Source organism: Podarcis liolepis, assembly GCF_965112155.1.
Source record: "Podarcis liolepis genome assembly, chromosome: 7".
Taxonomy (NCBI): Eukaryota; Metazoa; Chordata; class Lepidosauria; order Squamata; family Lacertidae; genus Podarcis; species Podarcis liolepis.
In genome coordinates, this window is record NC_139561.1 from 75956921 (window position 1) to 75981179 (window position 24259).

Genomic DNA, 24259 nt, shown 5'->3' on the forward strand with positions numbered 1-24259 from the left:
CGACCTTAAATGCCCCTTACAAGTACCGCCCCCGCCGCCAGCCAATTGGCTGGTGCAGTGAATGATGAATCCTAATGAATCCAAGGATTCCCCAAGTCCTGAGGGGCTGCAGCCAGCCCCACGAGGGTGTGAATGGGGTGTGAGCCTGCAACCCGCCCCCCTCTGTATGTCGGGAGTGGTTTTCATAGCACATTAGAATCCGTTAACTGACTACTGAACTAGCCAACTTAGTGTCCTCCAAATGCTGCTGTGTTATAAATTAGGGTTATGGTTTTGCCATATCTTCAAAACCAAAAGAGAGAACATAATTTTTTATTTATTTATTTATTATTCTAAATTATTAAATTAAATTAAATTAAATGGGGGAGGGTGGGCTCTGTGAAACTACTTAGGTGAGCAGTTAAAGAAGCCCCCAGTCTGGCACTGGTTTGCCCACAAGCAGGGGGAGCACTGGGGCTGGCTTAGTTGGGATTGGGAGCTCTGCCGTGCCCCAGCTGAACCACGCAAAGGAGCCCTGATGCTCCTCCCGCTCTGAGGCATGCTGCTTCCGCTTGCAGGGCACAGCTGTTCATGCTCCTGGAAGGCAGTTCCCGAGTACATGTGTGCTTTGTATAAAACCAAAAAACCCTGGACATTTTGGCAAAAAATAAATAAATCCCCCCAGATGATGTTTTCACCCGTTAAATACCAGATATGTCCTGGAAAAACTGGACATATGGCAACCCTAGTTACAAGTCCCATCATCTTTGTCCATAGGGCCATTGACCAGGTTAGCTGGGGCTGATTGCAGCTGGAGTTCACCAACATTGGTAGAGCAACAGATAGGCTACACCCAGTTCATTCCCCTAAACTGTGACCATTTTAAAACATTTCTTTTTAGAGGTTACAAAATATTTACAGTATAGTATTGGCCTAACACATGCTAGTATTACAAGTTAAGAATGATGCTAAGCAATACTATTAATCATTCAGTTAAAGTGAGGAACGAGAAAGACAGGTATCTTGTATGAATCAAACAGAAAGGAATTATCTATGGATTACATTGCTTGTTTTGAGTTTTGGCCTTCAAATTCTGTATAGTGCAAATGACTATTGTTATTCTTCTGTTTGTCTCACAGCTTGTGGTTTTAATAAAGAATATTTTTAACACAAGCACACAGATTCCCAAGCCAAAAAAGGCAACCTCATTACAAAGACAGAAATATGCCTTTGGATTTACAGGCAACCTTCCATTTACGCATGTTCAAGGCATACACGACTGTTCATGCACGCATCACCGCGAACCCAGAAGTGGCATGGAAAGGGGGGGGGATGGCCCTAAAAGAGCATGAAAATGACAAAAATGGTTCGAAAACAGTGTCTCCCAATCCCAGGAGCCTTTGCATGGAACCTTGAGGCCTGCAGAGAATTTGAGTTTGAGAAAGGATGTTTGGAGAGTGCAATTGTGGTGAACTTTAAAGGGGCTTTCAAGAGGTTTAGAGAGTGTTTGCAGGCTTTTCCAATGGTGTTCCCAATATACATGATTTCACTTCAGTGCATGGTGCCCCGGAACATCACCCCTGCATAAGTGGGGAATTGCCTGTAGAATCAGGAGACCAAGTTCTGTAACCAGCAGACATCCTTGAAAACTCAGCAGGTGCAACAAAACTGTTCTATCTATCATCTCACATGCAAGTTCTTCCTGAATTCATTTTAATCAGACCTGAATGTGACTGAATGTGACGGACAACCTGTTTATTCATCCTGTTATGTTTGCAAAAAATAAAAAGGTTAGGAGGAGTTTAGACTATGTCCAGTCTTTATTGAGCATCCATTCTTATTTGCTTGTGGAGCAGTTATACAAATATCACTCATCCTGTCTTCATCCTGATCTGCTTGTCAGGTGTTTACTTGACTTCTCATTATTTCTTCGCAAATACACATACAAACAACTTGTCAATCTACCCCCATCACCTCTCTGACCACAAATAGTCTAAATTCTAGCGACCTAAATCAGAGTAGACCCATTGAAATTAATGAATAGGACTAGAATTGAATGGCACGTTCTGTTTCATTCTGAAAAGTGGATTTGTTGTGCCAGGGCGACAGAGCACTTTAATCTACTTTATTTGTGCAAACATAAAGTTACAGCATGTCCTTTAACCTCTCCTGCAAAACTGACAATCCGGAAGGATCCTGAGTGAGCGTTCTAAATTTAACACCAGTGAAACATACAACTATCTGGAAAAACAAACAGGCCACATTGACATTAACAATTTTGTATGACATTAACAATTTTTGCTGTATCTTTCCCTGTGTGAAAAGATACCGGTACTTTCAGAGTTTGAGGAGATGCTATTGAAGGGACTTCGCATAACTGAGTGATCGGCAATAAAATGGCTGCTCTTATTCAACTTTTACAGAAACGAAGCAATACATGTCGGGGACAAATACATATACAGTCATACCTTGGTTTTGAACAGCTTAGTTCTCGAATGTTTTGACTCCTGAAGGCCGCAAACCCGGAAGTGAGTGTTCCAGTTTGTGAACTATTATTGGAAGCTGGATGTCCAATGTGGCTTCCACAGCTTCTGATCAGAAGCCATGCTTTGGTTTCCGAATATTTTGGAAGTCGAATGGACTTCTGTATCGAATTCCGTTCGACTTCCAAGGTACGACTGTATATTTAAATTTCATGTATTCTCATGAAGTCTGAAGTGGCATTGATGGACCAGGACAGCTCTCTGAAGATGTTGACCCATTGTGTGGCAACTGTGAATGCAGATCTGTCAAAGGGAGTGTCTCCATAACTCACGCTCAGCATAACTTCTATAAGCCGTGCATTCATTGTAGTGGGACTAACCTAGTGGAACTCCTTCCAAACCAAGATTACAAAAGCAACCTCCTCCCTGCACTCGAGATGCATGACTAAAGCTTTCTTGTTCCAGCAGGCATTTCAAGGTTGTGGTTCCTGTATGATGTATATTGTATTGTTTGTTTTTCCTGTTTCCTGCAGGTTTTTGGTTTTCTTAATGCACACGGCTTCCAAATGTGCATGATTAAGTCCTAAAGAAATGCCTTAATAAAAAGAAAATAACATTGTGATATAAATAACTCCAGAACAGGTTCCTATAAACTTAGTATAAAATTTGTCCCAGGACTCCCCTCCCTAATGTTAGGAGACTGAGGGACACTTGGAGGGGACGCCATAAGCAGAGCCTCGTTGTTGTTGTTTAGTCGTGTCTGACTCTTCGTGACCCCAAGGACTAGAGCACGCCAGGCACTCCTATCTTCCACTACCTCCCGCAGCTTGGTCAAACTCATGCTGGTAGCTTTGAGAACACTGTCCAACCATCTCGCCCTCTGCCGTCCCCTTCTCCTTGTGCCCTCAATCTCTCCCAACTTCAGGGTCTTTTCCAGGGAGTCTTCTCTTCTCATGAGGTGGCCAAAGTATTGGAGGCTCAGCTTCACGATCTGTCCTTCCAGTGAGCACTCAGGGCTGATTTCCTGAAGAATGGATAGGTTTGAGCTTCTTGCAGTCCATGGGACTCTCAAGAGTCTCCTCCAGCACCATAATCCAAAAGCATCAATTCTTTGGCGATCAGCCTTCTTTATGGTCCAACTCTCACTTCCATACATCACTACTGGGAAAACGGAAGCTTTAACTATACGGACCTTTGTTGGCAAGGTGATGTCTCTGCTTTTTAGGATGCTGTCTAGGTTTGTCATTGCTTTTCTCCCAAGAAGCAGGAGTCTTTTAATTTTGTCACTGCTGTCACCATCTTCAGTGAAGAGCCTCATTACTTTGGCAAAAACAACAATTTAGCAATCAGGTGGGGGCAGAGGTGTGAGAGGCTTCTCTGATCATCGGCAATGGGGATTCATCCCAACTCAGCTGAACATAGAAAAGAGGCTACAATGAGGAACACACCTGAGTAGGCTGGGGAGCCTCAAGCTTGTGGGCCAAACATGGACCACGAGGCATCCCATCTGGTCCACTGCTTCCACTTCCTGGCCCTCTGCGTGTAGTTATACCTGAAAAATGCATTCCTCCGAGCTCCTCCGGAATCGCCTCCTACATGATTAATGACCTGAGCCTCTGATAAGGCTCTAGGCACATTCCCCATTCAGCAGAGTTTCAAAGCAGCATGCGGAAGGACGAGATAGTATGGCTAAAGAGTTTTATTCATAATTACACAGACAGAAAAGAAAATACATCCTCTCTCTGTGAGAGAGAGAGGAACAGGAAACCAGTAACATCACATCTGTCTCCTGTCTTCCATGAGACTTCCAACAGTCTGGAATGTCTCTAGAATGTAAACAGAGTCTTGTGACTCCAAGAGCACTGCACAGTGGCAACACACAGAAACCAACAGAAACAACTTACTGTACCTTTAGTAGTGCCACCTGGCTGGTGGAGGAGAGGGGGAGAATCATTAATACCCTGACTTCCTCCTGTGTATTTCGTAGTGGTTTGATCTTCAGCTGCAGCCCTGGAAGCCATCTCCTAGTGGCTGTGGGGTCTTTGGGCCCCCAGTAAATTACTGGAGGTGGTTGGGAGCCCCCAAAGTTGATGGCCATTGCCATTCAAATGGTGTGTGTGCACTGCATCATGTGATCGATTATGTGGGGTGGGGCTTGCCTGCTCCCCCCCCCCAATATTTTACTCAAGTTGGCCCCCCGGCTGCAGCTGCAGATGTCTGCAGATGTAGCAGCTGCTATTAAAGCTGTGGGAGGATGAGTCCATAGAACAGGTGGGGAGTCTGAAATGATCCTCACACCTGAGCAAAAAGTGTACTGATCCACTGTACAAGCCAGCTCAACCATTCAGAGAAGAAACGAAGCGAATCGACATGGACTTTTAAAAGGGTAAAAGAGTATTGGGAAATGATCCATAATGAATTGGAAAAAAAATGTTTAAAAGTACTTTCCCCAAAAAATCAGAGTCCTTTCTGTTGGGGATGATTCAGACTGTAATTCCCAGGTGTCAAAAAAAGGTTATTTTTGTATGCTACTACTGCGGCCTGGGTTTTGTTAGCCCAAACATGGGAAAAGGAAAGAGGTCCCAACCAAAGAAGAATGGCAACTCAAGCTGACAGAATATGCGCAGCTTGCAGACTTAACAGATAGAATAAGAGAACAAGAAGAACATACGTTTAGAGAAGACTGGAAAACATTCGTCGAATTTATGGGAAATAATTGTGTACAGCTGAAAACGCTGGCAGCATTAAAATAAATTCAACAGTGTAAATAAGTTTTGATGGATGCAATAGTGGAACACTGAATGGTACAGTTTTTGTAAAAGATACAGGGATTTGTGATATGTAAAATGAACCATGGAAAGAGAGGTAGGGAAGTCATTGATATTTTTATTGAGTATTTTAAACTGTAAAACACAAAATTTAATAAAAATTAGATACAAGAAGGAAGCAAATGAACAAAAAGCTTGGTGGAGAGAGATGGGGGCCTTTCACAGAAGGGCTGTGCCCTCGAAGAGGAGGAGCTGTTCCTGCCCATCCCTGTTAAAATACAAATCCCATGGGTGGTGGAGTCAGAGCATGCCTGGCCCTTGTTGCAGAGTGCTGACTTCACCTGAAGACAAGAGGAGCCGATTCTGAGCCAGGTGAGATGAAACATCTCTAGATTTGTGCTGGAGGGAAAGGGAATCCCCCCCCCCAAGCTGGTTAGCTAATTTGGATACTAGTGAGAGGGACTAAAATCTGTTGCTTTGCACTAGTGTAATGCAGTGAAGTACTAAACAGACACACACACAGTCAAGTACTTAGTTCAAATTTCTATGATGCTTATTTTGTTGAGAAGTATGTTTGGTCCACATTTTAAAGTTAACTAGTCCTGGACTTATATGCAGATTGGTACACGGGTGTCAAGTGGATTAGAACCATCCTTGAATTTTGTGGAGCAATTCCAGTTCAGATAGGCATGTCTCAAATGTGCTGAAAAGCATACAAAATGTATATTTGGTTATGGGAGAGGACGGATATGGAAATGTGTACTTTAGGGCAAAGTGCATACAATTTTGATGCGGAATTTTGATGCTTTTTTGTCACAACACTAAACAGGGAGGGATGGATCTCTAAGTGCATGTGAAACTGGAATGCAGTGGAAATAGGGTATTAGTTTGCTTTGCTATATATATAAAGCTTTATGGTTAATTTAATTGAATGGTTGGTTGGTTATATGAACATCAATCTGCATATCAATTAGCAGTAGCTCTGAAGGAAAGCATATTTTATTTCTAGATTATTCGTTTCACATATAGTAATAGTAATTGCTTTGAAGAGGCATATCCTATATTATGAATGACGCTTTTAAATGGGCATATGCCACTTCCAACAGTTGTGCGAAGTTGAGTTAAAGCTAGCTTTATTTAAAAACAACAACAACAACCCTGTTGCTTAGTTAATTGAGGACACCTTTTAAATTCAACCCAGGCTGCTTTAATCTGTCAGTCTGATTATTTAATCTGGTAGATTTAGGCCACATGAGCACCATACATTAAAATCACTATTATACCACTTTAAACAGTCATGTCTCACCCAAAGAATCCCAGGAATTGTAAAGGGTGCTGAGAGCTTTCTGGCAACTCCCTTTCCCTGACAGAGCTACGATTCCCAGAATTCCATGGGAAGAGCGATTGACAGTTTAGTACTCTGGGGTTATAGCTCTGTGAAGGGTTATATTTTATTGTATCAAAATTGGAATTCCATATTTTTTGGAAAGATAGACATCAGCCACAATCACAAGCAGAGCACGTTACAATTGCTAAACAGGCAGAGAAATCATTAGGTTCCACCAAGTGCCACCAAGATTCTACACCAGGCATCCCCAACCTTCAGCCCTCCAGATGTTTTGGACTATGATTCCCATCATCCCTGACCACTGGTCCTGTTAGCTAGGGATCATGGGAGTTGTAGGTCAAAACATCTGGAGGACCGCAGGTTGGAGATGCCTGTTCTACACCCTCCAACATTTCTTCAATGAAAATAGGGACGTCCCATTCCATAATGATAATTTTACTATTAATAGTAATACACATCTTATTGGGTTGCCCCAGCACTCTGGGCAGCTTCCAACATATATAAAAACATAATAAAACATTTTTTAAAACCTCCCTATACAGGATTGCCTTCAGACAACTCGGGGGTTGGATAACTCCATATCCTCCAACATTTCTCCATTGCAAACAGGGGCATTCTATGGAAAAGCTGAATATTCTAGGATCAAATAAAAAGCCAGGGTGGCTTCTCTAAATCAGGGACATCCCTGGAAAATAGGGACACTTGGAGGGTCTGAGATTCTCAGTGATTTTCAGGTGGTTCAGGGAAAGTAAAACTTGGGGGCCACTACAGTAAACACTACCCCTCCTGAGTAAGATATCCCTTGTGAGAGCAGGACAGGGAAGGAGGGAACAGTTTTTTTACTTGCAAAGCACCCTGAGGACCTGCAGTATAGAAATGCTAAATGTCTGTCACAGTCTGCTGAGTCTGAGGAAATCTTCTGTTCACAACAGCGCAATCTGCTGTAGACCTTTTAAAATAAAAATCTAAACATAGTCTGCAGCTGCATGCCCTCCAAGTGCCCTGATTTTCCAGGGACAGTCCTGGAATCACGAAAGCCACCCCTGCCGCTTGTTTCTTCCTGGAACGTCCCTATTTCCCCTGCCAGTGCAGTTTCCACCCCATCGTTCAGCCTGGGCACTAAGGTCCAGCTCCAAGGGCCTTCTGGCAGTTCCCTCCCTGTGAGAAGCGAGGTTACAGGGAACCAGGCACAGGGCCTTCTTGGTAGTGGCGCCCACCCTGTGCAATGCCCTCCCATCAGATGTCAAGGAAAGAAACAACCATCTGACTTTTAGAAGACATCTGAAGGCAGCCCTGTTAAGGGAAGTTTTAAATTACTGATGTTTTATTCTGTTTTTAATCTGTTGGGAGCCGCCCAGAGTAGCTGGATGGGTGGGGCATAAATAATTTATTATTATTATTATTATTATTATTATTATTATTATTATTATTATTATTATTAATTTATGCATGCATGCATGCATACATACATACATACATACATACTGCTGCCAAGCTGAGCCAGTGCTTGTCCCGAGCAGTGGCTGTAGCAGCTGCAAGGAAAGTACACTGTTGCCTTTCCATGGCCGTGACTGCTGGCCTCTTCCCCTTGGGCAGTTCCTAGCGGCTGCTGGAGAGCGGCTGAGAAGGATGAGAGGCTGCCACCACCAAGGCCCTGCCCCATGTAACCCACCAGTTCTGAGGGGTAGGCAGAGGACAGGGCCACAATGGGCAGGGAGAAAGAGGTATAGTGGTTAAGAGCGGTGGACTCGTAATCTGGTGAATCAGGTTCGCGTCTCCGCTCCTCCACATGCAGCTGCTGAGGGACCTTGGGCTAGTCATACTTCTCTGAAGTATCTCAGCCTCACTCACCTCACAGAGTGTTTGTTGTGGGGGAGGAAGGGAAAGGAGAATGTTAGCTGCTTTGAGACACCTTAAGGTGAGTTAAAGACGGGATATCAAGTCCAAACTCTCCTCCTCCTCCTCCTCCTCCTCCTCCTTTTTGTAAATCTACCAAAGAATAAAACAGGATAAAAAATGGGATTAAGGGATTTTTCTCAGGGCAGTGGAGGGCATGTGCTCTATGTCCTGTCCGGTGTGATGGAGATGGCACTTGCCTAGGGTTGCCATACGTCAGGAATTTCCCGGACACAACAACAACAACAACAACAACAACAACAACAACAACAACATAGCTGGAATACTGCAGTATTCAGAAGCAGCGTCTGGGCAGGAAATGTCCGGAAAATCCTGTCGTATGGCAACCAATGTCAGACATCAGGATTTTGGCGATTTCCCATGTGAATAGCTCAAAAATGTAATTTATTTTTGAGATTTTGCCTAAAAAGTTCAGCAACTTTGCCAAAACAACAACAACAAAAAGCAGCTCTGGATTTTCACTTTTTGAAATATGTCAGCCCTACACTTGCCCCCTCTTCTGATAGAAAATGCTTGGGAGATGGACAACAAATGGAGGGTCTAGGAGGGTCATTTGAGGTTAGTGACAAATGTTCTTCTTTTCCATATAGAATAAGAGAACAAGAAGAGCATATGTTCAGAGAAGATTGGAAAATGTTTATTGAATATATGGGAAATAACTGTACACCTGAAAATGCTGGCAGCATTTAGATAAATTCAGCAGTGTAAATAAGTTATTATGGATGTAATAATGGAATACTGAATGGTATAGTCTCTGTAAAATATGCAGGGATTGATGATATGTAAAACGAACCATGGGAAGAGAAGAAGGGAAGTCACTGATATCTTAAGGATGTAAACATTAGTACTTTAAATTGTAAAACAGAAAATTTAATAAAAATTAGAGAGATGTCCCTATTTTCATCTGGGGAAGGTTGGAGGGAATGCAACTGACGAAGAATAACATGAATATCTCCTTTCCGCAGGTTCATCTTCCTTATTTCTCGCCTCTGTTACATAGCTGAGCATTCTCGCAATGAATGTCCTACAGTTTAGCACTGTGGCTTGCGCTTTCATCAGCCTCCTGTTCCTCCTCATTGCCCTGGGCTCAGATTACTGGTTGCAAAACAGTGTTTCCAACAATGGCCTGTGGGTAGGTTGTAATTCCAATGATGGCTGTCGTTCATTTGGGATGGATGTGCCAGGTAAGAGCTTCTCTGTCTTCAGCTCTGAGTACTGTTGTTGAGTGTGAGTGTGAGAATTGAGTGTGCCTCTGGGAGCGAAGTCAAACCACTGCGTTGGCAGCACTGACGTGATCTCCCCAGGGTGCAAGCCTGAGCAGTGTTTATGGAGGTCCTGGGGTGCTCAGGTGAGAAGACTGTGCTCTTGGCTTTGCTGGTGTGGTCCAAAGGAAAGCAGAGTACCAGCTTAGCTGCAGAAGTTGCTGGAAGGAGACATATAAGGTGTCATCCAACCGTTTTAGGGACTCCACTCTGGATTTGTGTAGGGTTTACTCTCTAGCCTTTTCTTCTCCTGTAGATATCCCACAAAGCAGCAGAGGTTTCCTTCCTTCTCCTAGATGTCCTACAGATCAGGAGTGCCAACTTGGCCCTGCAACTGAGGGTGCCTGGGGCTGAGGGTGCCATGCAGCGTGCATGGCCCTGGAACCGAAATTTGTGGGTGCCCGGCCCCTTCATGGGGAATTTGTGGGTGCTTGATAACCCAGGGAGTTGCCACCTATGCTACAGATGTCTTCCCAGGTTGATGAGCCCCATCTGCCCCTCACTTCCATCTTCAGCATGTGCAGAAACCACCCTCTTGATCATTGGACCCACTATTGATCTCATCTGCACAATCCACCAGAGCCTCTCTTTGCACACAGGGGAAGTCCCTAGCTCACCGAGGGTCTGAGACCCATTGGCTGCCTTCACACCAGCCAGTCGAAGTCATTCCTGGGAAGTGGCCATTGCCACATGCTGACTAGGAGCCACAGGTGAGAGCTGATTGCAGGGTGGGTATACAGCCAAAATGGCGATGGAGGTAGCAGCCTAGCCAGAACCTCCTGCCCTCAATTAAGCTTTTAATTAGGTTTTAGCCATTTTCAGACCCTATGTTTATATTTTGAGTTGTCATTTTGTTTTCTTTGCTTTTAGCCTACTGGTTTATTGTTTTATTGTTTCATTACCTATTGTTTTATGGCTCAACTCAATTTAGCGTAACAAGGAACACTAAAGAAGATAGATTGCAGCCTTTGCGACTAGTGCACAGTTTTCATCCATTGAACGTAAAACTTGGCCTTGACCTGATAGAATGCTTCTAATTATCTGGAATGCCTGCTAGAAGGAAAAAATGAGGCATTAAGAGCCAAAACAGCATAATTGGGACTCACAATTCTGCCAACGCAGAGAAGAGGCGGAAAGCAAACACCTTCATTCCTAGCTCGGAAACAGAGCAAACTGTCCTGGGGGAACCCTCCCCCAGTCTAAGAAGGAAGGAGATGATCCGACCCAGAAAACAGGAGTAGGAGGGATTCCCCCTATCCCAAATGCTGACCCACCCATGTCTTTAGAACAAGACAATAGAGGAACTTGTTTCCAGAAGATTCCAGATTTATACCCTTACCAAGAGATTTGCATGATGTTGGCAGAAACTGTGGTCTTAGTTCTTCAAAGACTGAATGCAATTTTCACCAAAATAGCTAATATAGAGGAATACTTGGATAATTGTCCTCCCTCTATAAATGCCCAAAGGGCTAAAAGGAGGATTAGATACAACTATGCCAGTGACCTGTCAATACGAGTCACAGATAAAATAAGGCCTTGCCAAGTCCTCCAAGCAGGGACGCGGACTTAGAAAAAATATTGGGGGGGCCCGGGAAAGCTCATGAATAATAAATAAGCTCATGAATATGCAAATAAAGTGGCTCCGGCCCTAAATCGGGCAAGCCACGCCCCCCCAGCCAGCCGACTGGCTGGCTGGGAGGTGTGGCCAGTCGGGATTCCCCTGTTCTCGCGGGATTTCCGGCAGTGCCTTGGCTGGGATTCCCTTGGCCGGGGCTCTCCGATTAGGGCGCGCGGCTGGCTGGCTGGCGAACGAGCAGGTGGGGAGGAGGCAGGGGACGGCGGCGGCGCTCTGGTGGAAGGGCGCCCGCCCGAGATTATTGGGGGGGCTGAGCCCCCCCAAAAATTTTTTTGAGGGGGCTCGAGCCCCCTGAAGCCCCATGGAGTCGGCGCCTATGCCTCCAAGCAAACCAGATAATGCTTGAGATTCATCGAAATGAGTACAGGTGGATGAATCGTAGGTTAATTACGGCATCCTTATCTCAGCTTTTGAACTGCCATTACCAAAAAGTCGATCTGAAAAAATTACATTTCCTGCCCAGCATAAGAAACATCACACGCCTGTTTATGACTTTTAGAACTCCAGCTCTTCCATCTCGACTTATAGAGATGAAAAACATCTTATGGCGGTCTCACCCAGTAAGGGTTTTCAAGAATGAGACAGTGAGGCAGCTGGTCCCTGGCAGAGAACCAAAGCAAACACCGATAAGGGAAGCTAAATTAAACAATAGAGACACTACCTGCAAGAAGGAGGAAGATAAACCCGTGAGTTCAGAATTAGAAGAACTGAAGCGGAGATTATTGAGTATAAAGACAGAGATCTCAATTCAAAACATAAGGACATTAGAGCCCGGAACACAATATCGAAATATGCCCAATAGCCCTTCATCTCGAAGAAAGACACCTGTGCAATTTCCTGATCTTGTCCCAAGCGATAGCGATGGAGAAGATGAACCCAGTGACCCTGACACACTCATGGCAACAACTTCTATAGAACTTCATGCCATGGATAGATTCCTGAAACCAAGCACCCAGGCTATACCAGGGCCTTTGCCTAATACTCCTAAAACTTACAAGAACGACCAACTTTCCCTACTGCATCTTTGGCGAGATGACGGACGGAGTCTCTGAACATGAAGCTGGCTCTCTGCTCGCTAGTGACCCCCATTTTACAGCACATGCCTCATTAATACTCCCAAAGGCACAGAAGGAGTTAATAGCCCCCTGGCTCCCTTATGAGGGAGAGAGGGATTGATAGTTAGCAGACCAGTGTGGTGCTCCCCTCGCTACCTGGGGTGTGGCTGTATGGGTTTTACCTACCGGGGATGTTTGTCCTGCTGATTTTTCATCTCAATATTATACCTTTTCAATTCGGGAGACTTGGCCCAGGGATGTTGTGTTAGTGAGGGTATATCATTCCATTATAGGGGAGGCTAGCGTGGGGTCTGGGATTGCCACCGTCGAAGGACAAGGGAGGAACGGTGGTGGGGGCAGATATTATCGGCGAAGGGTTTTGAGATGCGGTGATGCTCGAACCCCTTCCAATCTACGCCCCATCCCAAGGGACATGGGTAGGGTGAGCAGGGATTACCCACCTCCGTCATTGGTGCTGTGCAATGCCAGGTCCATAGGCAATAAAACCACCACCTTGTGAGACTTCTTTATCTCGCAGAGGGTTGACCTGGCTTGCGTGACGGAGACCTAGGTGCGCGAAGGCGAAGTAGTCACCTTGCATGAGATGACACCTCCAGGTTTCTCCATCCTCCACCAATCGCAGACTGTTTGTAGCATTGTTAATCTGGGAGGGTTGCTCTTTCAGGGCTCTGCCATCACCATCAATCTCCGGCATTGAATGTGTTGGCCTAGTGTGGGGCACCAAGGAGAGCTTGGCTGTCTTATTATTATCATTATTTATTATTAAAAGTGGACAGACTATCCCAAAAAGAGCACAGTGTGTCTGCCATTGGAGGTTCTAGCCCTCCCACAACAACCAATGCATTCTGCTAGGAGTACTCAGTGTATAGTATTCAAAACAGGAAGAGACTTTAATTTCTAAGGTACACAGCAGTGTGTGAGGCAGTTCATGGTTCTTCAGCTGCCATTAAGAGCCCAGTGTGACTGTGTGTGTGTGTGTGTGTGTGTGTGTGTGTGTATGCTGGTAATCATATCTTGGTAAAGTTTATGTTGGTGCTACCATAAAATGGATGCTATGGGCAACAACAAAAAAGAACAGTTGACAGTAGTCTGTACTGTCTTTACTATTTTTAATACATGAATGAGTCCTATTGTTCAATCCCATTGATATATTTAACCGTCTTTCTTCCTTTCTCTTCCTTCCTTCCTGAAAGATTACTACCATGCTACCCGAGCCTTCATGTTCTTCGGGATGATTGCTGGAGCCGTCTCTTGCCTTATGCTTATTGGCAAATTTTTTGACTTTCAATGTGGCTCCCTCTCCAAGACCAAGACCGCAGCTGTAGCCAGCCTTGTTGCAGGTAACCTGGGCATCATAACCATCTGATTCCACAGTCAGTTCAAGCTCCTCAAACCCCAGAACTCAGATGTATATACCTGACAAACTATTATTAGTGGAACTAAGTTATACTCAGAGTTGTTGCTGTTGTTGTTTAGTCATTTAGTCGTGTCCGACTCTTCGTGACCCCGTGGACCAGAGCACACCAGGCACTTCTGTCTTCCACTGCCTCCCACAGTTTGGTCAAACTCATGCTGGTAGCTTCAAGAATACTGTCCAGCTATCTCGTCCTCTGTGCCCTCCATCTTTCCCAACATCAGGGTCTTTTCCAGGGAGACTTCTCTTCTCATGAGGTGGCCAAAGTATTGGAGCCTCAGCTTCAGGATCTGTCCTTCCAGTGAGCACTCAGGGCTGATTTCCTTAAGAATTTGTAGGTTTGATCTTCTTGCAGTCCATGGGACTCTCAAGAGTCTCCTCCATGGACAAAGACAACAGGCATATGCTCAGAGTAGACCCACTCTACTGGTTGATGGATCTGGTTAAAAGGTGCAATGCAACCCCAGCCCTTTCCATCCCTGGTTTCAGAGTTACAAAGGAGAAGTGGGAGTACAAAGGGCTTTCAAAGCCTCCCCAGAGCAACTGCTTTCCACTTGCTATGTTGGAGTTGGAAATCAGCCATGTGGGTTGGCTTCAAAAGGCACACTGCAAGGAGAAGTGGCTTCCATTGAATGAAAACCACATCCCCCTTCTTGAGTATAGCATGCTTCTAAGACTTTCCCCTTTTAACCTCATGCTGCCACAACCAAGCGGGATGAAGAATTTGCCTGGGAAGAGGAACAGCACAGGAAGGTGGCCACTAGGTGTGCTGACCAGCCTGGTTCTCTGGATCCTGGGAGAATAACCCACTGGGTTGGCAGGCAGAGGAGGGCAGCAGAGCAGGGCAGTGGCTGCCACTTGTTCCGGCTGTCCCTCTACATCTCACCTGGGCCACCCACCCACCACTTCTCATCACACTGTACATTACATCGCCACCTGTCTGTGTTCAAGTGAACTGCAGAGTGATGGCACACTTATCTTTTTATTGCATGTTACACATATAAAGACAGTTAAACAACGGCATATGAAATTTGAAAAATAAGAACCATAAATATAAAAATCTGTTTAAAACAACAGCATCTGCATATCCATCCGTTCAGATCCAGTACAGATACCAGCTGAGATAAAGATTTTAGTAGGCTTGTTGAAAGAGGAACATCTTTACCAGGCACTAAAAAAACAAGAGAGAAGGTGCTTGAGGATATGTAGTGGGAGGGATTTCCAAGGGTCACCACACCAAAGGCCCAATTTTGACATAATGTGGAACGAACCTCCTCATAGGCTGGGGCCTACAGGATGCCGTCTCCTGCAGAACGCAGTGGTCAGCTTGCAATGTAGGGGGTGAGTTAATCCTTTAAACATGCTGGTTCCTAACTGCTTAGGACTTTGTACACCAATAACCACACCCTGAACCTACCCTGGCAGTTAATTGGCAGCCAGTGCACATCTTTCAGCAGCAGCATAATTTGATGATGATGTTTGGCTTTGGTGAGCAACTGAGCCTCTTCATTTTGTACAAGCTGAATTTTCCTGGTCATCTTCCAGGATTTGATTTATACATAATCTAATATCCTAATGCATTTCCCCCCCCTTAATAGCTCTTTGCGTCATGATTGCCATGGCCACCTTCACAGGGCAGACAGAAGGAAAAGGCTCTTACGGATGGTCTTTTGGCTTGGGCTGGGCCTCCTTTCCTCTCTTCCTTATGACTGGTGAGTATTTGTCGAATGGGAAATGCTGAAAATGTATGTCTTCCTTTCAAGGTTTACCTTCGCTCAGAGTTCCCAGCTGCATTCTTTCATTACAGAACAGTCTGGGGCTGATCTACACGTTTAGCATCACCATGTAGTCGTGCCCCTGGCAGCGTGCCACATTGGCTGTGGGTAGAGGTTCACATATTGGACAGTTTCCGGGTGTGACATGCCATACACTTGATTCCACTCTCAGCAAAAGAGGAAGAGGGTGGAATGTGAACCAATCCCCTGGGTGTGCTGCTTTTCTGAAAGCATGGATTACTTCTGTATGTTTTGTATTGAAAACCATTCAGAAATGTCATTCTCCCTTCTTACCTACCCTCTGAAGGAATCAGGTTCCCCCAGATTCAGCTTGAAGGGCAGGAAAAACATCTGAATCAAGTTTGACCTGAGTATGTAGACAGGGCTTCCAGACTACAGAAGTGCATTTGTGCCAAACTTCAGCAATTTGGAATTCATTGGCCTTATTCCTTACAAACTCCTCCAGAGACATTAGCTGTATATTCATTATTCCAGAATGAATAGATACCGAGTACTTTCCCCACCCTCTATGAAGTACACAGACAATCTAGATCTATTTTTTTTGAGCCGGTAAACCGTTCCTTGATAAACTGTTTTCATTCCAAAAATAGCAGCTCATTGCATATTGATTTTGCCTTACCCCACAGTGCATCCCTTTGAAAACTTATAAAAACAGATGTAGGTGGGGTGGGGAGGAGCATCTACTTCTGCCCAATGACTTATAAGTGAACCAAGGAGAATATCTGCATAAGGCAGCTTCTTATGATCAAAGTCAACACTGTCTGAGTATTTCCAGGATCATGTGTGTTCAGGGTGGACGTCTTTGCTAATGGCTTTGCCATCCTTTCCTTCCGTAGTGTGGGAGAGCAGAAACGGAATTGGGATCCTCAAGTGGACTTCTGGCTGATATGTCACATGAAATCGTAGAATCTTAGAGTTGGAAAAGACCCCAAGGGTCATCTAGTCCAGCCCCCTGCTATGCAGGAAACTCAGCTAGAGCATCCATGACAGAAGGCCACCCAACCTCTGTTTAAAAACCTCCAAGGAAGGAGAGTCCACCACCTCTTGTGGGAGTCTGTTCCACTGCCAAACAGCTCTTACTGTTAAAAGTTTTTCTGAATGTTTAGTTGGAATCTCCTTACTTGAAGCCACTGGTTTGAGTCAAACCTTCCAGTGCAGGAGAAATCAGGCATGATCCCTCCTCCACGTGACAGCCCTTAAGATATTTGAGGATGGTTATAATATCTCCTCTTAGTCTCCCCTTTAGTAGGCTAAATATACTCAGCTCCTCATAAGGCTTAATTTCCAGATCCTTGATCATCTTGGTTGCCCTCCTCTGCACATATTCCAGCTTGTCAACATCCTTCTTAAATTGTGGTGCCCAGAATTGGACACAGTGTTCCAAATGTTCTCTGACCAAGACAGAATAGAGTGGTACTATTACTTCCCTTGACCAGGACACTATACTTCTGTTGATGCAGCCCTAGAATAGCGTAAGCTTTTTTGCTGCTGCATCACATTATTGACTCCTTTAAGTTTGTCATCTACTAAGACCCCTAGACCCCTTTCACATGTACTGCTAGTAAGCCGGGTGTCCCCCATCCTATATTTGTGTGTCTGGTTCTTCCTGCCTAAGCGCAGAACCTTACACTTGTCCTTATTGAAATTCATTTTGTTAGCTTGCTCCCAGTTCTCCAATCTGCTAAGGTCATTTTGAATTCTGATTATGTCCTCTGCATTAGCTACCCCTCCCAGTTTGGTGTCAATGGCTCAGGGAGGGACGTCTTGGCTTCAACATATGCATTTTATGATCAAATTCATTTAGAAATGTATACATTGAACTAATACATGTCGTGAATACATTTTTAATATGTTTTTTGCATAATTTAAATAAACATTTTACATACTAATGTGAGAATGGGGTGTAACAGGCCAGAACTAGGCTGATCCACCTATCCCCAGACACCTCCATTTCTGCCTAGGACTTGTCCCTTGCAAAAGTCTCAAAATGTGCAAAGAATGTAGTTCTGTGGAAGAAAATACCGTATTGGCCTGAATATAAGCCACACCCGCAAATAAGCCGCACCTTTAAAATTCAAGGGGGGCGGGGAGGAGAAAAAAAGACAATACCCAAATATAAACTGCTCCCTTAAAATTCCGCAGGCACTCACACCCATAAATGGCACATGTAGAAGAAAATCCTATGGGTACTAGAGAGGACCCGCAAGTGGGTTAAACACTGTAGCACCGTAAATGCAAATTTAAAAAATCAATACTGCACTGTAAGATATGGGGAAAGCAATAAATGACATTAGAATTAATTGCACAACAGTCTCAAATTGGCAATACAACATTTTTTTCCCTTCCATTTTACCGTATGTCTGTTTCAGCAGCGATTTTGTGAAAGCCAATTTTTGTAAGGTCCTGAATTTAAGCCTCACTTTAACTTTTCGCAGTTGGAATTTGGAAAAAAGTGCAGCTTATATTTGGGCCAATACGGTATATGTCCGTCCATTAGAATGGCAGGGGTTTGAGGATCAGCGCATGTTCCCATCTTTGAGCAAGAGAAGTAATCTTGGGGTCAATGATCAGGATATCTTGGGTGATGTTTTATTCTCCTCTGCCAATTGCCCGATTCAGCTCCTTCTCTCTCCTGACAGGTGCGCTGGCTTTTCTCTTAGATGGGTCAGCATGAACATGAGGGAAAGGCTCTGCTACCATTTCAGATGACACCTGGTGCTTTGTTGATCACGTGGGATGCAAACACAGCCTGCACCAAGACAAGCTGGACCTGGAGGAAATAACTATACTTTCATGACGAAACTGATGCATTATATAATAGCAATAGGGTTAAGAAACAGCAACGTAGTCCCTTCACCACAAATTGGAATCTATTAACTCAGTACTGTGGAACAGAGCTACCAACAGAAGACACAATTCCCAGCATCCCATACCACTGGCCTTTCTGATTTATGAGAGCGAAAGACAGGCTAACTTTGGTTTAGAAGGAAATCATTCCTTCCCCAAATGGTGACATTAATTTTTTAAAAGAGATTAAGGAGTATATCCAGGATATTGCTTGCTTAGCATATGCAACTATTATTAATGAAGAATAGTGATGAATAGTAGTCAGTGGCTGGGTTAAAGATAAGGAATGAATAGACTAGACATCTTCTATGCATCCAGAAGAAAGGAATAGCCTATGGCTATGCAGTAAATCATATGCTTTGCGGTATTGCCTTCACATTTTGTATGAGCACATGACCTTTGTGATTCACCTGTTTTTTTCATATATCTTGTGGTTTTAATGATGAATATTTAAAATGAACCCAAAGATTCCCATGCCTAAAAGGCAGCCTGCTTATGACGACAGAAACACGGCTTTCGATTCAGAATCAGGTCAGGTTCTACAGCCAGAAGACAGCCCTGCAAAGTCATTGGAAGCAATAGACCCTCCCTCTTCTCCATCTCTTGATAGGCCTTCCTCTGTCTGTCTCTCAAACATGCAAGTTCTCTGAGAAAAATGGTTCTTCTTGCCAAGCTCCTTTGGGGCATTTTAATTAGACCTGAATGTGACTTTTTCTTTAACAGAATGTTCCCATAGACAACCTACTTGTTGAGCCTTCATCCAGATGTGTTTGCAAAAAATGGGTTAGGCAAAGGTTAGACTATGTCTGGTCTTTATTGAGCCTCCATTCTGATTTGCTTGTGGGACAGTCATGCAACAATCAGCATTCATCCTGCCTTCATCACTGTTGGATGTTTATATGTCTTCCCGTTAATCACTTCTCCACACACACAAACACACCACTTGTTAATGCATCCCGCCCCCCGGTCAACCTAAGGGTTGTAGCCAACTAATTTCTAATCAGAGTAGACCCATGACCTAGGTTAGTCACAGCCATTAATTTCAGTGGATCTACACTAAAGGAGTAGCATCGACTAGAACTCTCTGTTTCTGTCAAGTGGTTACATATCTTTAATATTACAATATTTATTCAAATAGTCTTTAAATTTCTTCCAGTCTTCTTGATGTTCCTCTTCTTTCTGGATTCTCCCGGTGAAAGAAACAATTAGGCCTAGGATTAAAATGGAATTAAATTTATAAATAAGAAAATGTACGATAAGGAAAGCTATGTAACATGAATAGGACTGTGATATGGTCTTTTGAAACACTGATATTGGAAACTGCTACATATAATTACTGAGAAATTCGGATGGAAGCGATTCGAGGAAGTCAAATACTATGTTTATGAAGATGGATGGTACTTAATTTTAATAAATTAAGTGGTAATATGTTGTATGTATCTTTTTTCTTTTTTTTCTCTTTCTCTTTTATTTTTTGTTTGTTTTTATTATTGTTAATCTTTCATTTCTTTACTATGTTTATCTACTGAAAATAATAAATATTATTTGAAAACAAAAGAACTCTCTGTTTTTAAAGTGAATTTGTAGTGTCAGGGCTACCAAGCACTTTCATCCACTTCATTTGCACAAACTTACATTCACAGCCTGTACTTGACTCCTTCCCACAAAACAGGGACAATCTGGAGGCATCCCAACTGAGCACTGTTAAATTTACCTCCAGTGAAACTATTCGGAAAAAGAAATATGCGACCCTGAACCATGTTGACATTACCAATCTTACAAAAAGAGATTCTAAAATAAAATGAAATGAAATGCTTTATTTTTCTCTCAGTGACTGCTGTGTGCAAAATCTCCACCTCCCTGCAATAAAATGAACATCCATTTAGGGACTCCTCAAAACTGAGTGAAAAGGCAATAAAATGGCAAATACCATTAATATATACTTATGTAAAGCGATGCATGTCGGGGGAAGAAAACCTTAATTTCACACATATGCTCATGAGGTTCACTGAAGTGGCAGGAATGCACCAGGAATGAGACCTTGGGTTGGTAGTGGATAGCTCAACGAAGATGTCAGCCTAGCGTGCGGCAGGTGTGAAAAATGCAAATTCTATGCTAGGGACAATTATGAAAAGAATTGAAAATAAAACTGCAGGTATTATAGTGCCGTTATACAAATCTATGATGCAGGTTGATGCTGTTTAAAGAGGCAGATCAGGCACTCAGTGTAGAAAATGCGGAGCAATGTGGACCGATGGATTTGGTTTAAGGCAACTTCCTGTATCCTATGACAGGAGCTGAACATCATCGAGAGAAACAATTCCTGAAAGAGAGAACAGCAGGTTCTTTTACAGGCAGGGCCAGATTTAGGTTTGATGAGGCCCTTAGCAGCTGAAGGTAATGGGGCCCTTTTTATGTCCAGCATCCTTTGTCAACAACACATTGTCGCTGTTTTTTGTGTTGAAAGTTGCTATATGGTAATTTATGGACCTAATAGGTATCTAAAACCATTTGTACATGTTGCCATGCAACCAGTCCATGTAGCACCCTGCTTGTGGTTAACGCTTAGCTGGAATGAAATATTCAACGCAGCAGCAGAGAAATTAAAAAAATAATTTATTTGTCAGACAAATAAATAAGAGGCACAGTGGTATATGATTACCAAGCTCTGGCCTGGGCTCCTGCCATAATGGCCAGCACTTATATTTCCTTAATCCAGCCCCCTTTGCTCCTCCTATGGCTGCCTCTGTCCCATCAGCCTGGTTGAAATTCCTATTGGCTGATTGGTATAACCAATCACAAAAATACACTCATATCCTACTGTCCTTATATGGAACACAAAGAGCTATATATTGTTACATCTATAAATGACAAATAAGTATTAATATATCTTACATGCGTCTCAACAAGGAATCTTAATTACCAGCTCACCTCTTGCCCTCCTTGCCCTATTTGCCTTCTAAAACAAATGGTTAATCTTAAATTTTTATCTTAAACATATGTCAAGGATCTTGAGTTTCACATCAATATTGAAAGATCTCCTTCATTTGAAGGTTTCTAAACAAATATCTGACAACTTATATATCAGAATTGCTCGGATGGCGTCTTCTTGTCTGACAGGGGGGCTGGACTGGTGGCTGACTTAATTCCAGGATAAATACAACTCTTCTAGCATTTGTTAAATCCTTTGCATAATTACATTTAAGCCAGGATATTTCATACATTATCATAGATAGCTTTTTAGAAGGATAAACTTCCTAAAAGTAACAAGGAAGGAACAGTTTACAGCCTCAAAATAAAATAGGAAAAAAGCCTCTTCCCCTCTTCACACTTCCCCCCCTTCTCCAGCCGGTTTGTTTTCCATGTGCTCTTGGCCTTTTGACCTTAGGCTCAAGTTTAAGGCACACGGTTTTATTTTACTGTTTACCAAACTCTTAATTATGTAGGGTCTGTGTAACCTTGATCTTCAGCCTGTAATTCCAGCTTTTACAACTTTGAGAAACTTGTCTCCTGCTACTGCTATAAATCAGGGAGGCCCTTGTTCAGGAGAGCAGGAAGATAAACAACTGCCAAAGTACTTAGCCAGCTGGTTTCTGCATGGCATGAAACTTTTGAAAGTCTAAGCCCATTTACCTGATCAAGATATAAGCCAATATATGCCTTGATTAAAATGCAGTCTATATTCAGATGCCACAATCCCCCCTTTCAAGCTCAAGGACCTGGCTACCAAGCGTCCTTGATAGCTTGATCTTCCTGAGTTAAAGCTCTGTATAGGGCCATGATATGAGGTAGAGTTTCATTTGAAACCATCTTGCTAATTGTACTTCAAAAACATGAGATGATACATGGCATCATACATAAAACCATTACTACTACCGTCAAGAAAAACAAGCAAGACAATAGTATCCCTTTGAGTCCTGTGACATTGGGTAACCATCCCATATCCCATCCTTCCCATGTTTGTACTGGGACATGTGCTATATTCTCCATCTTTGTGGCCAACACACGGATTGCCTCACCATTATCAGAAATGTTAAAGCAACAGGCATTCCCTGTCAAGTTCAAGACTCCACACAGGCCTCCCTGCCTGGCAAGTACATAATCCATTCCCATTTTCAGCTGCAAAATGGGGCTCTACTTTCATCCAACTGTTGTGCAATAAGTCTCAAACTCTGGGCCGTTGCATTGGTTACAAGTTCCACTACTGCTTGCAATCGAATTATTCTGTTTAGATTATAAATAGGATCCCGTGCCCCTTGTATGAGCTCACCAGGATTCCAGGAGGCAGGATTATAATAGGCTATAATACGCTCTGGTGGCCAATCATCAGTACCGCTCCAACTTTGGGTACTTCCTCCTGCTATATGAGAAATATACTAGTGGGCAAAATCCACATTGGTGGTAATACCCATCCCAGGAAACAAGTCCCACTCCATTTGGAAGGGAGTTTCTTGTATGCCCATTCTCCACATATCCACCACAACCATCGGGTCTGAGGTTTTTGGTACGTGGAGTACAGAAGGCGAAATAGCAAAAGAGGTAGAGAGTTCACAGTGCAGTATGTTAGATTGCCTTTCTCTGTCACAGTTATGTTCCATACCACTTTCCATGCATGAATAAAAGGAGGTGCACAGGACAAGGTATTCCGAGTTCGATAGGTAGTACCGTTTGCCCAGGTATGACTATTCTTAATATAATCCCAAGTATAGTGACAATGAGAAGAGCCTACCATGGTAGAATCAGCTGCATCTTATGATTTATGTACACAGAATTCCCCTTGTACAGGTATAACTCGTAATGGTTTTGTTGAGTTCCATCCGGGGAAATTCTGTACTTCTGTTTGGTGTAGCATTTCGCTTACCATACCAATGGCATTTAATGGTATTGGTAATAAGGGCATACCTCCCTCTGAATCATCTGGCCCAAGAGAGCAAACAAGGTAATTGGTCCTATTTGCACATTGGCTACCATACCCACATATTGTGGTCATGGCGGAATCCATATTTAGTCAATTTGGTCAGATTCAAGGACCCTTCCCCTTCCCAAGGGATCAGGATTAATAAAATCATATTGATGTCTAGCATATGCATTCCTTCCACAAAAGATTACCTTATTGTGATAGCATAAATATTAGTCCCAATATAATTCCCCCAGTGACAGGAATGGGGAACCACCAAGACCAAAACATATATCCCAAGGATCCCCAATGTGTAATATCTCTGATAATTGTTCCACAAGGGGGCAGTCAATCAATTGTATAAGAGAATCTTCCCTTTCACAGCCGCTGGTTCAGACGCTCCTCAAGCTTCAGGCGTGCGCAGGTCAGCCAGCTTCCAGGTTTGTGGCTGCAGCAGGCCGGTCGTCTAATGTTGCCCGTGACCCAGCCCGTTCCCCGTAGGGCTAGATACAGGGGTTTTTGGAGAGAGTCAGTTTAAGAGGATTAGAGGGGTCACCTTTGCACGTCCAACTGCCTTCGGACTTCTTCAAACGGGAGTGATGAATCCAGGGGGTCACCTCAGCTACCTTCACCGCTGTTGGAGTAGAGAGCAAGACGGTGTAAGGTCCACGCCACTTAGGTGCAAGTGGATCACGTTTCCACTCTTTCACCTATATGCTATGCCAGCCTGGAGCTGATGAATTGGCTTGGCAATGCTGCACGGCGTGCGCTCGAGGGCCCACCTGTTAAGATAAAAAACAAAACAAAACAAACAAACACGGGAGAGAGACAAAAAC

At 43.6% G+C, this 24259-nt stretch overlaps 1 protein-coding gene across 3 annotated transcripts; it reads left to right on the top strand.

Annotated features, from left to right (window-relative positions):
* Positions 1–5536: 5536 nt before the first annotated feature.
* Positions 5537–20046, top strand: LOC310712361 (lens fiber membrane intrinsic protein-like). Of its 3 annotated transcripts, none has more exons than XM_083515331.1 (5): positions 5537–5602; positions 9461–9679; positions 13663–13809; positions 15482–15595; positions 18319–20046. In XM_083515331.1, exons 2-5 carry the CDS (start codon positions 9511–9513, stop codon positions 18351–18353), a joined length of 465 nt encoding a protein of 154 aa, XP_083371457.1. In that variant the 5' UTR covers positions 5537–5602; positions 9461–9510; the 3' UTR covers positions 18354–20046. The 3 variants fall into 3 exon arrangements, with proteins under 3 accessions (XP_083371457.1, XP_083371456.1, XP_083371458.1); XM_083515330.1 differs by lacking the exon at positions 18319–20046 and adding an exon at positions 16516–17738; XM_083515332.1 differs by lacking the exon at positions 5537–5602 and adding an exon at positions 8421–8496.
* The last annotated feature ends 4213 nt before the right edge of the window (positions 20047–24259 follow it).

Coding starts and splice junctions, on each gene's coding strand:
- LOC310712361 (XM_083515330.1), top strand. CDS start 9,511: ATGAATGTCCTACAGTTTAGCACTGTGGCTTGCGCTTTCATCAGCCTC. Junction 13,810..15,481: donor TGTAGCCAGCCTTGTTGCAG/GTAACCTGGGCA, acceptor CCCCCTTAATAG/CTCTTTGCGTCATGATTGCC. Junction 15,596..16,515: donor TCCTCTCTTCCTTATGACTG/GTGAGTATTTGT, acceptor TTCCTTCCGTAG/TGTGGGAGAGCAGAAACGGA.